Genomic DNA, 10327 nt, shown 5'->3' with positions numbered 1-10327 from the left:
AAAATGTTTAGCCCAGGGCCTCACATATAAAAGTGCTCAGAAATGTTTATTAGTATTATTACTATTACTATTACTATTGTTATTATTATTACCTCTGTTAACCTATTGGTGTATTTCCCTCCTCCTGGACATACTGCTTTACACAGTTGGATAATAATGTACACGTATTTAGCATCCAATTTTTTTCTCACATTACTAGTTTTTCAAAAACATGATTTTAGTCTTTATGTAATAATTGTTTAATTATTCTCCCCTTTGGGGGTATTTTGACAGTTTCCAATTTTTCACTATTAAAAAGAACCTTGCATTAAACATATTTGTGCTGTTACCTATGTTTCCTCTTCCTCTTAAATCTCTGGTTTTGTGACCAGTCTTTGCCATCAGACTGGAAGTTCATCAAGGCATGGCCTGTGTCTCCACCATCAGACTGGGAGCTTCCCCAGAGCAGGGGCTGTATGTTCCCCCATTCAGAAAAGGCCCTAACCTGGGGCCAAGCTCTTAGGAGAGGATGGACATTCTTTGTTTGGCCTGACCAGCAGAACTTCCCCTGCCTCTGAGAGAAGGCTCTCTTGCTTTCTGAGGTTCTGGTGGGATAGCCAATCACAGGGCACACAGACCCTAGAGACAGGTCTGGGTGTGTGACCCAAGCTAGGCCATCAGTCTCTCTCTAGGGAATCTGAATTGGTGGTGGACTGACATGAGGAAAAAAAGGTATTGTTTAGTCAGGGCTTGGCAACATCCTCAAGAGATAATCCATAAACTCCTGCTACTGGGAGCTTTAGAGCCACCTTGATTCCTGCCCCGCCCAAGACAGGTGGCTCTGTTCCATCTTCAGCTCTGTGACTCACCCACTATCTTTCCATTTCCTTCTTTTTTGCTTTCATTAGCTAGAGTGGGTTTTCGCTATTGGCATCAAAGAGTCCTAATCTGGGAAATTCCCTGGCAGTCCAGTGGTTAGGACTCAGCACTTTCACTGCAAGGGCACGGGTTCAGTCTCTGGTCAGGGAACTAAGATCCTGCAAGCTGTGAGGCCGAATAAAAAAAGAACCCTAACCTGATCCAAATATTAGCACCAGAAAGGGAGTTTCAGGCCCAGGCTTCAGACAAAAGACTCTGATATTCCTGTTTATGTCTGGAGTTGGGAAAACCGCAGCCCATGATACGGAGAGGAGAAGCAGCTAATCAAATTATCAGCTGCAAAAAATAGGGATCATGTGCCCTCTGGGGGTCAAGTTCTGGGGAACTGAGTAGCTTTGGCCACAGACAGATTTAAAGGTAATGAAGAAATCGGGAACACAGAGTAGGGTGACTGCTTATAAAGGCAATGAATAATGTCAAGCAAGACAAGCCCAGTTGTCTAGATTATTGATTCAAGGAATAAAATGAATTGCAAGACCTTTATGTGCAATGGCTCAAAGAATTCATTAAGTCTTGTTGCTAGAGGGCATAGGACCCTTAAAATAAGATTCAGGTGTATGAAAGGACTGAACTGCAAGGCCTTTAACCCACCCCATGCTCCTGAATGGTTAGACCAGATCACCTCAGGAACTGGTAGAATCCTCACCTTGGCCCCCTGACCCTTGAGCTAAAGGGTAATATACTAGGAAGAGCTAAGCCAATGCCCCTGGTGCTCCCTCTCACTCTCCAAATAATAAATCAAAAACAGTATTATGTGCCCGTGGGAGCTGTAGAAATCAGTCACTATCAATGCCTGGAAAGGTGCAGGGGTGGTGGCTCCTGTCTCTAGTGGACTTTTGTCATATTGTTTTTGGTTTTGGCTGACCAGCCTCCTAACCTCCTTCCTATGTGCGGGTGATACCCTGCTGTGTGTGTCCTGCGGGGGGATGTTGAGCCTCTTCTCTCACTGTGGAATTGAAGCCCCTTTCCCGGCCTGCTCTAGAGAGAGCATGCTGGCACCAGGTAACGATGGATTGCTGTGGCATGACATCCCACCCTCCATGGGAAGGTCCTGAGGACAGCAGGGAAGGGAAATATTCATGGAGTGCTGTAACTATCTATCCCCAAAAGATCTATCAATAAATCCTAATCCCCAGAACCTATGAATGTTACATTATTTGGAAGAGGGTTCTTTGTAGATATATTTAAATGGAGGATTTTGAGATAAGGAGATCCTATCAGATTATCTCGAGGGGGGGTCCTAAATCCAATGACAAGTGTCCTTCTAAGAGACACAGACAAGAAGACAAAGAAGAAAAGGCGACATGCCTATGGAGGCAGGGACTGGAATGATGCAGCCACAGCCAAGGAAGCTGGCAACCACCAGAAGCTAGAAGGGGTGGGGAGTGGATCCTTCCCTAGAGCCTCTGCAGGGAGTGCAGCCCTGCTGACACCTTGATTTCCACTTCTGGCCTCCAGAATTATAAGTGAACACATTTGTTGTTTTAAGCCACCTAGTTTGTAGTAATTTGTTACGGCACCTCAGGAAATGTACCAACTCTCCTGTAAGGGGAGAGGGCCTAAGGTACAGATGAACACCACTTTGTGGGCAGCAGATAATGGACCGGTCACATGGTCATTATCTTAGAGTAAGTTTGGAGAGTTAAGTAAAAGTTTGGGGAAAGGGAGCCTTCAGAATAGGGGCACAACCTAGAGAGTATTTGGGTTCAATGGGAATGTACTCCAGAGGCCTGCTACTACAGAGTCTTTTAACATCGGTTGCACAGGATGATTCACTCTGTGAATGCTAGCCAGCCTCCTTCCTCAGCACCCCCATTCCAATTCCACCGTGCACTGGCTCAAAGACCCCTAGCAATGTGTCCACGGTGGGACAGATGGAGACTGTGGATGAATCTTCCATCAAAGCCAATACAGCCAGTCACTACTGGCCCCCAACAATATCAACAAACTTTGAGCTCCTGGTATGACATCTATAACTCTCAAAACTCAGTAATAAGAAAACAAGCAACCCATTTAAAGATTGGATGGCAAAAGATTCACACAAATACTTCTTTCAAAGAAGATATATGGATGGCAATTAAGCACATGAAAAAGCACTCAACATCATTAGTCAGTAGGCGAACGCAAATTAAACGACACATACCATTATACACCAGTGAGAAAGGCTCAATTAAAAACAAAACCCCCCAAAACTGACAATGTCAAGTACTGGCAAGGATGTGGAGCAACTGGAACTTTTGTATGTTGCTGGTGGGAATGCACGTTTGTTCAGCCACTTTGGAAAACAGTTTGACATCTCTTAGAAATGGAAACAAACATTTGCCGTGAGACTCAGCCGTCTCAGTCCTGGGTGTTTTTCTCAGAGAAATGAAACCTTGTGTTCACACACACAAAAAAACATGAACATGTGTAGCAGCTTTATCCACAATTGCCCAAAACTTTTCAGAAATAAACCAAATGTCTTTCAGGTGGGAAATGACAATGGACTACTTCCAGACAATGGACTTCCACCCAGACAATGGACTACTACTCAGCAATAAAAAATAAGTAGCTACTGCAACCTGCAACAGCATGCCTGAATCTCAAAGGTGTTAAGTAAAAGAAGCGAGACACCACCCCCCAAGAGAAATATATACGAACTGTGTGATTTCATCTATATTACATATAGAAAAGGCAAAACTATAGGGAAATAAAACAGATTTGTGGTTGCCAGGATCTGGTGGTGGGGTTGATTATAAAGGAATCATACAAGGGAATTTTTTTTTAGGTGATGGAAGTGTTCTGTCTCTTGGTTGGGGTGTTGGTTCCATGATGTATGCGTTTGTCAAAACTCATGGAACTGTATATTATAAAGGGTGGATTCTCTGTGTCAATTATACTTTAATGTTTTAAAAGGGGGGTTACTCATGTTGGTAGGGTACCAAATCCTGACTGTCCAGGGGAGAGAGTGTGCTGTTACACAAAGGGAACAGAGAGGTATGTGTAGAACATATGCATGGGCCGCCTCCTATTATTACCGTGTCCAGTATAAAAAAATTAATGGAAGGAAGAAGCAAATTAATGAAGGCTTCAGTAACCCAACACAGGGTCAGGCCCATCAAGGGCCCAGATATCTCAGGGCTAGAAGGTCTGGGTCACTGTACAGCATAAAGAACCCTGATCAGCAGAGATGCTGGCTGAGAGCAAAAGGAACAGGATGGGAGATGGAGGATGAAAGTCACAAGCACTGTCTACAGCCACATGGTGCCTGAAGAAAGGAGGACTCTAGAGACTTCCCTGGTGGTCCAGTGGTTAAGACTCCATGCTTCCACCGCAGGGGGCATGGGTTCCATCCCTGGTTGGGGAACTAAGATACCGCATGCCGTGCGGCGCAGCCAACAATTAAAAAAAAAAGAGGACTCTACTGTCTACCCAGATTTTCGTTCTTGATGTGTCATGTGTATATTTATATATCCTACTAACTCTCTCTTCTTTGATGATGGCTAACTTTAATATTTAGTCCCTGAGCTGTAGAATACTGAGATGTGATTGTGACCAAACTAAAAGAGGGGTGACATAACACAGACGTCCTGGACCTAGCGCTGGAGTAATGACTGATGACACTTTGGGCCGTCTCCCTAGCTTTCTTCAGAGGATGGTTGTGATGTGTTTGAAGGGAACACTAGCAAGGAGTGAGCATTATAAATTATGGGAAAAAAAGAGTTCATGTGTTTGTTGACCAGCGAAGGGAGGGGCCGTGCTAAGAGAACAGAGCACAGATTTCAGCAGGACCAGAAGGCTGAGGTGGGACAAGGGACATCTTCACAGCAGCCATTGAGGGCCCAGAGGATCAAAAGGACCCCTTCCCCTAATTCCTGAAGCCACATAAGCTTCACTCCACACTCAATCCGATCTTGGTCAGGAGAATGGGGTGGTGAGGGGAACCCTAAAGGCTGAGTATTGAATTAAAGACTGGTAAACTGAAAGTCACTGAATGTCTCATTTCCTACCCTCACCTAAACAAAATAGAGACTGGATGGTCAATGTAAATTTAAAAGCTAAAATTATTGCACATCCCAGAAATCCTTCCCCTTTCTTTTTTTTTTTTTTTTTTTTTTTTTGCGGTACATGGGGCTCTCACTGTTGCAGCCTCTCCTGTTGCGGAGCACAGGACCCGGACGCGCAGGCCCAGCGGCCATGGCTCACGGGCCCAGCCGCTCCGCGGCATGTGGGATCTTCCCGGACCAGGGCACGAACCTGTGTCCCCTGCATCGGCAGGCGGACTCTCAATCACTGCGCCACCAGGGAAGCCCCCTTCCCCTTTCTTTGGTAACAAAAACTCACTCTCTATTTGGAGAACTGCCCCTCCCCTTTCCATCCCCCTCAGGGCTCTGCCCAGTGCAGATCATGAGTAGGGGTCTGGAGGACCCAAACTAAGTCAACCTGAGTTTCTTGATTGGGAATTTGAATCTTGAGTGGATTCCCTGTCTGCTCCACAAGCTGACTCCAGGGCTGTCGCACATCTGACCTTGATCCAGAGCTGTGAGCCCCTTCCCAGAACTACGATGCCTCTGTTTGTGGCTTATGTAAAGGGAATGTGTTATAGGGAAGGTGGCCATGAGCTGCTGGCAATACTAGGACTGATGCAGTTTTATAGCTTCAATCACAGATAGAAACAGCTCCTCGGTTCCAGTTTCTTCCCAGGCCCCCTAGTCTTGACTTGTGAGAAGGGAACAGAAGGGTGGGGAGAGAAGGAGGGGTCAGGATGAGCTCATGGGGAAAAGTGGTTTTAAACACTGAGTTCCCTAAAAATAAGAGAAGATAGCGCTCCTTTAATCAATGGCATTTCCATGTCTCTGGAATTGGGTGGGTTTCTCTCATTTTGAGGGTCTCCTGGCTGGTTCCTCCAGCTGCTCTTCTCTACGCCACCCTCAGTGCTATAAGGGGGAGTGACAGGGGGTGGCTACACAGGCTGAGCACCTACTGTGTGCCAGGCACTTCTATGGGGTTTCACATACACTGTCTTATTCAATCCTCATTTTACTAAGAGCTATCAACCTCTTTGCCTCGATTAAAAAACTGAGGCTCACAGAGATTACAAATGTAAATAACTTGTCCAAGGTCACGTAGCTAGTTATGGTGAGTTTTGAAGCCAGGATAAAGGCAACCCAGTCTGGGGCCTCCCCAGCGGGGCCGTCTTCCACCTCTGGGTTGGGGAAGGGGTGCTTTGCTACAATGAACAGTCCTTCAGGGAAAGCTGCTCTGGTCCCACAGCTGAGCACACTCAGGCAGCTGTGCCCTTCCCAGCCTTCAGCCCAGGCCATCAGAGGCTCACGAGACCCTCATCCTCAGCCAGGACTAACGACAGCTCGTGGCCACACGTGGCCTGGGGTGGGGGACGGGGTGAGTGGAGCATTAACTAAAGTGGTGAGTCCTTAATGCTGGAATTGCACATGTTAAATGAAGTGGAAAGGAACGGGAGAGAGTTGCTGGAGAAGGACTTCCTAAGCGCCCCTAAATCACTCCTGCAGGCACCCCCGGTGAGAGGGTGGGAGGGCGGTACACCTGGAGTGAGAACACACACCCCTCGGCCAGGGGTGGCAGGGCTGGTCGCAGGCCCAGGGCCCCGGCCCCACCTGAAAATCCCCGAGGGGACCTGGGAAGGTTGAGGGTGGGGAAAGTGGGCCCCCTCCTCACGCGAGCCTGATACTGCCACATACCTGGGTTTGGGTGAGGTCAAAAGCAGGGCCCAGACTGGGGTGAGGCAAGAGAGGTGTCTAGGATGCAAAATTTAAGGACGTGCTCACACTCTAGGTGTCTCAGTTGCCTCACCCTAGTCCCAGCCCTGCCACAGAGCTCAGGGCGCCAGAGGTGAATACAGCAGCGATGGCAGCTAACGTGTACAGCTCATGTGCCGAGCCCTGTCCCAGGCTATGTGTCTTATGTATACAACATATGTTAATTCACTCAACTCTCGCACCTCTTATCAGTTGACAGATAAGGGGACAGATTCAGAACAGATAACTTGCCCAGCTAATAACTCGTACAGGTAAAAGTGTCCCAGAGTTCCCACTCTTAACAATGCTGCCGTATGAGCACCCCCCGCCCAACACACACACACACACACACACACACACACACACACACACACACACAGGGCACCAGGTGCTAGGTGGTGCCCAGCTACCTTATCAGGACCCACTCCAGCAGATTGGCCACAGCTGGGTCTCTGCCCACGGCAGGCCCTGCGGGACTGGGAAGGTGGGTCACGTGTGGGTGAGGCCCCTTTTATAGCCCCACCATCCCCTCTGGCTCTGTCTTTTGCCACCTGACCTGCCGGCCACTACCTACGCCAGCTGTGCCCACTCATCATGGAGAAGGTCCTCGTCCTCCTACTCCTTGCCCTCGCGGTAGCCTATGCGGTCCCCGACCCCCGGGGAATCATTATCAACCTGGTAAGAGGGTCTTCAGGGCAGGAGTCATCTGAACCCCGAGGTGGGAATTCTTTTTAAGCTTGGACCTTGACCTCTGGGTGGGTCAAGTTGTCCCCACGTGGGGCTACCCAAGGGCTGGGAGGTAAGGCGTCTCTTCCTTTACCGCCCATTCCTGTCCCACGCCCCTTCCCCAGGGGCCCCAGAGAAGGTTGATCGGCACGGAGCATGCTCAGAGCAGCGGTTCAACCTGGCTGAGAGCACTTTATAAAATTCCAGAGCGGAATTCCCTTGCAGTCCAGTGGTTAGGACTCAGCGCTTTCACTGCCACGGTTCCATCCCGGGTTAGGGAACTAAGATCCTGCAAGCCGTGGCGCAGCCAAAAAAAAAAAAAAAAAATCCAGAGCCCTGGGCTCCTGCCCCAGAAACTCTGGCTCAGAAGGTTCAGTAGTTTAAAAAGCTTCCCCAGTGATTCTGGCTTCTGACCTAGGCTGACCAGACCAGCTCCAAATGCCTCAGGAATACTTCCGTATTTAGTCCTCATAAGAGCCACGTGAGATAGGTACTATTCTGATCAACCCCATTTCCAGATGGAAAGCTGACACAGGGGAAGATTCAGTCACCTGCCTGAGGTCTCACAGCTGGAAAGTCTTGAGCAGGGGTTGGCGCCCGGGCTGGCAGGCTCCAGAGCCAGGCTCTCACCACTGCCCACGCTGCCTCTCCACCAAGGGCACAACTGCAAAAGCCCTTTGGGTTAAGAACTCAGTTCACAGGTTCTTAACTCAGGGCCATGCATGGACTCGGAGGGTCCGGGATGCCCCTGAGATTTATTTGTAAGAGTCTGTGGGGGGAGGGAGGGAGGAGTTTTCCAGGGAGAGAGGGTCCTCAACCTTCACAGGCTCCTCGAGGGATTGGGAGACACAGAGGTTTGGAGACCCTGTTTGCGGGCCACAAGTGGCCATTCCAGATGGGAACTCTGAGGCATAGGGTGGGCCAGTGACTTGCCCAGGGTCACCCAGGGAGTTGGTAGCACAGCCAGTCCTAGAAGCCAGGTGTCCTGTCCCCGGCCCGGGGCTGCTTCTCTGGCCACACTGCCCACTTCTCACGTGGGTGGATGGGCGGTCGGAGTGGGAGGAGAGGCCGCCAGCCCCAGGGGTTGGATTCCTTCACACATGCCTCCCCAACCGGGTAGTGTGTGGCGAGGTGGGGCTCTGGGTGGAGAAGGGATCAAATGGAGGTGGGTTTGGGCTGATGGGTTTCCCCTGGCAGGAAGAGGGCGAACTCTGCCTGAACAGTGCCCAGTGCCGGAGCAAGTGCTGCCACCGTGCTACCGGCCTGAGCCTGGCCCGCTGCGCACCCAAGGCCAGAGAGAGCAGCGAGTGCTCCGCCTTTGTGAGTGCCGAGTGCCGGGGCGGGGTGGCGGCGGGGAGGACAGCTCCGAGGCGGAGGGCCCTCGAGGCTTGGGGGGCGGGGGGGGGTAATCAGGGAGGGGGCTCCGTCTGGACACGGAACGTTGAGATGAGAGGGAGGTCAGCAGGCTTCAAAGCCCTTTCCCATCCCATCCCCTCTCTTGACCCTCACCACGGACCAGTGAGATGGGTGGGGCAGCCATCTGTTATCCCTGTTTCATGCATGGGTAGCTAGAGGCTTCCCAGAGAGAGCAAGTTAGTAAGAGCAAGCGAGCCACACAGCAGAGACCAGAACCCAAGTCCTCCAGGCCCACAGCGGCCCCTGGGGAGGCAGTCAGGAGAAGCACCATCTGAAAGGGGCAGGGCAGGCGATGCCCAAAGTGGCTCCCACAGCGTGTGACTCCACTGGCTCCGTATCTCTGCAGACCCTCTATGGGGTTTACTACAAGTGTCCCTGTGAGCGTGGTCTGACCTGTGAGGTGGACAAGACCATCGTGGGCTCCATCACCAACACCAACTTTGGCGTCTGCCTCGATGCTGGCCGCTCCAGAAAGTGAGGACACTCACCCAGGCTGGCACGCCACAGGGCGCTCGTCCTCCACCACCTTTCCCTGGCTGGCCGCCCCTAGACCGGCACCTCCGTCTTCTAATTGGATTCTTGGTAATTAAAGCCCCTCTTGCAAACCTTCCCCAGGCTCCTGGATGTTCTTGCTGAATCGGCGTCTTCCTTGATGTTACGTCAAGCTTTTCGCTCCATCAGGGCAGGTGTCCTCCGAGAAGGAGGAATGGGTCTGGGGCCAGGCAGGATGGGGCTGACAGACTGGAGACAAGGTTGTGCAACAGGCCCAGCCAGGCTGGGAATGTTTCCATTTCTTCATCTTCTTCTTTTTTTTTTTTTAATTTATTTAATTTATTTTAGTTTCGGCTGCATTGGGTCTGTTGCTGCATGAGGGCTTTCTCTAGTTGCGGTGAGTGGGGGGCTACTCTCCGTTGCAGTGCGCAGGCTTCTCATTGCGGTGGCTTCTCTTGTTGCGGAGCACGGGCTCTAGGTGCGTGGGCTTCAGTAGTTGTGGCACGCAGGCTCAGTAGTTGTGGCTCGTGGGCTCCAGAGTACAGGCTCAGTAGTTGTGGTGCACGGGCTCAGTTGCTCCGTGGCATGTGGGATCTTCCCGCACCAGGGCTCGAACCCGTGTCCCCTGCATTGGCAGGCGGATTCTTAACCACTGCACCACCAGGGAAGACCTATGTTTCCATTTCTGAGGAACAGTCACACCTCCCTGGGAGGCCCTCATTGCCCCTCAAGTTCTCAAGCAGACAGGCACACACACACACACATCTCTGGTGGGGAGTTATAATGGCCCATCTTCTTTGCCCTGCATCAAAACTTACCAGTCCCCTCTCCTGGGCTCTCACCTCTTTTCTGGGCCAGACTTTCAGATGTGACAGCTAGCTGACACAATCTGTGTGTTAAGGGGTCAGACCACAAACAATTGCTATAGGCTTACTCTGTGCTAGCAAATTCTCACAATGACCTTGGGAAGGAGAATTCATTGTCTCCACTTTATAGATAAAAGAAACTAAGGATCAGAG

At 50.5% G+C, this 10327-nt stretch overlaps 1 protein-coding gene across 2 annotated transcripts; it reads left to right on the top strand.

The window, feature by feature from the left end:
• Positions 1-7268: 7268 nt before the first annotated feature.
• Positions 7269-9294, top strand: CLPS (colipase). 2 transcript variants are annotated; one of them, XM_030871120.2, is made up of 3 exons: positions 7269-7352; positions 8598-8720; positions 9163-9294. In XM_030871120.2, exons 1-3 carry the CDS (start codon positions 7269-7271, stop codon positions 9292-9294), a joined length of 339 nt encoding a protein of 112 aa, XP_030726980.2. The 2 variants fall into 2 exon arrangements, with proteins under 2 accessions (XP_030726980.2, XP_030726982.2); XM_030871122.2 differs by lacking the exon at positions 8598-8720.
• The last annotated feature ends 1033 nt before the right edge of the window (positions 9295-10327 follow it).

This window comes from Globicephala melas, chromosome 11 (genome assembly GCF_963455315.2).
Source record: "Globicephala melas chromosome 11, mGloMel1.2, whole genome shotgun sequence".
NCBI lineage: Eukaryota > Metazoa > Chordata > Mammalia > Artiodactyla > Delphinidae > Globicephala > Globicephala melas.
Note: the sequence above shows the minus strand (reverse complement) of the source record. Positions and strands in the feature narration are given on the sequence as shown.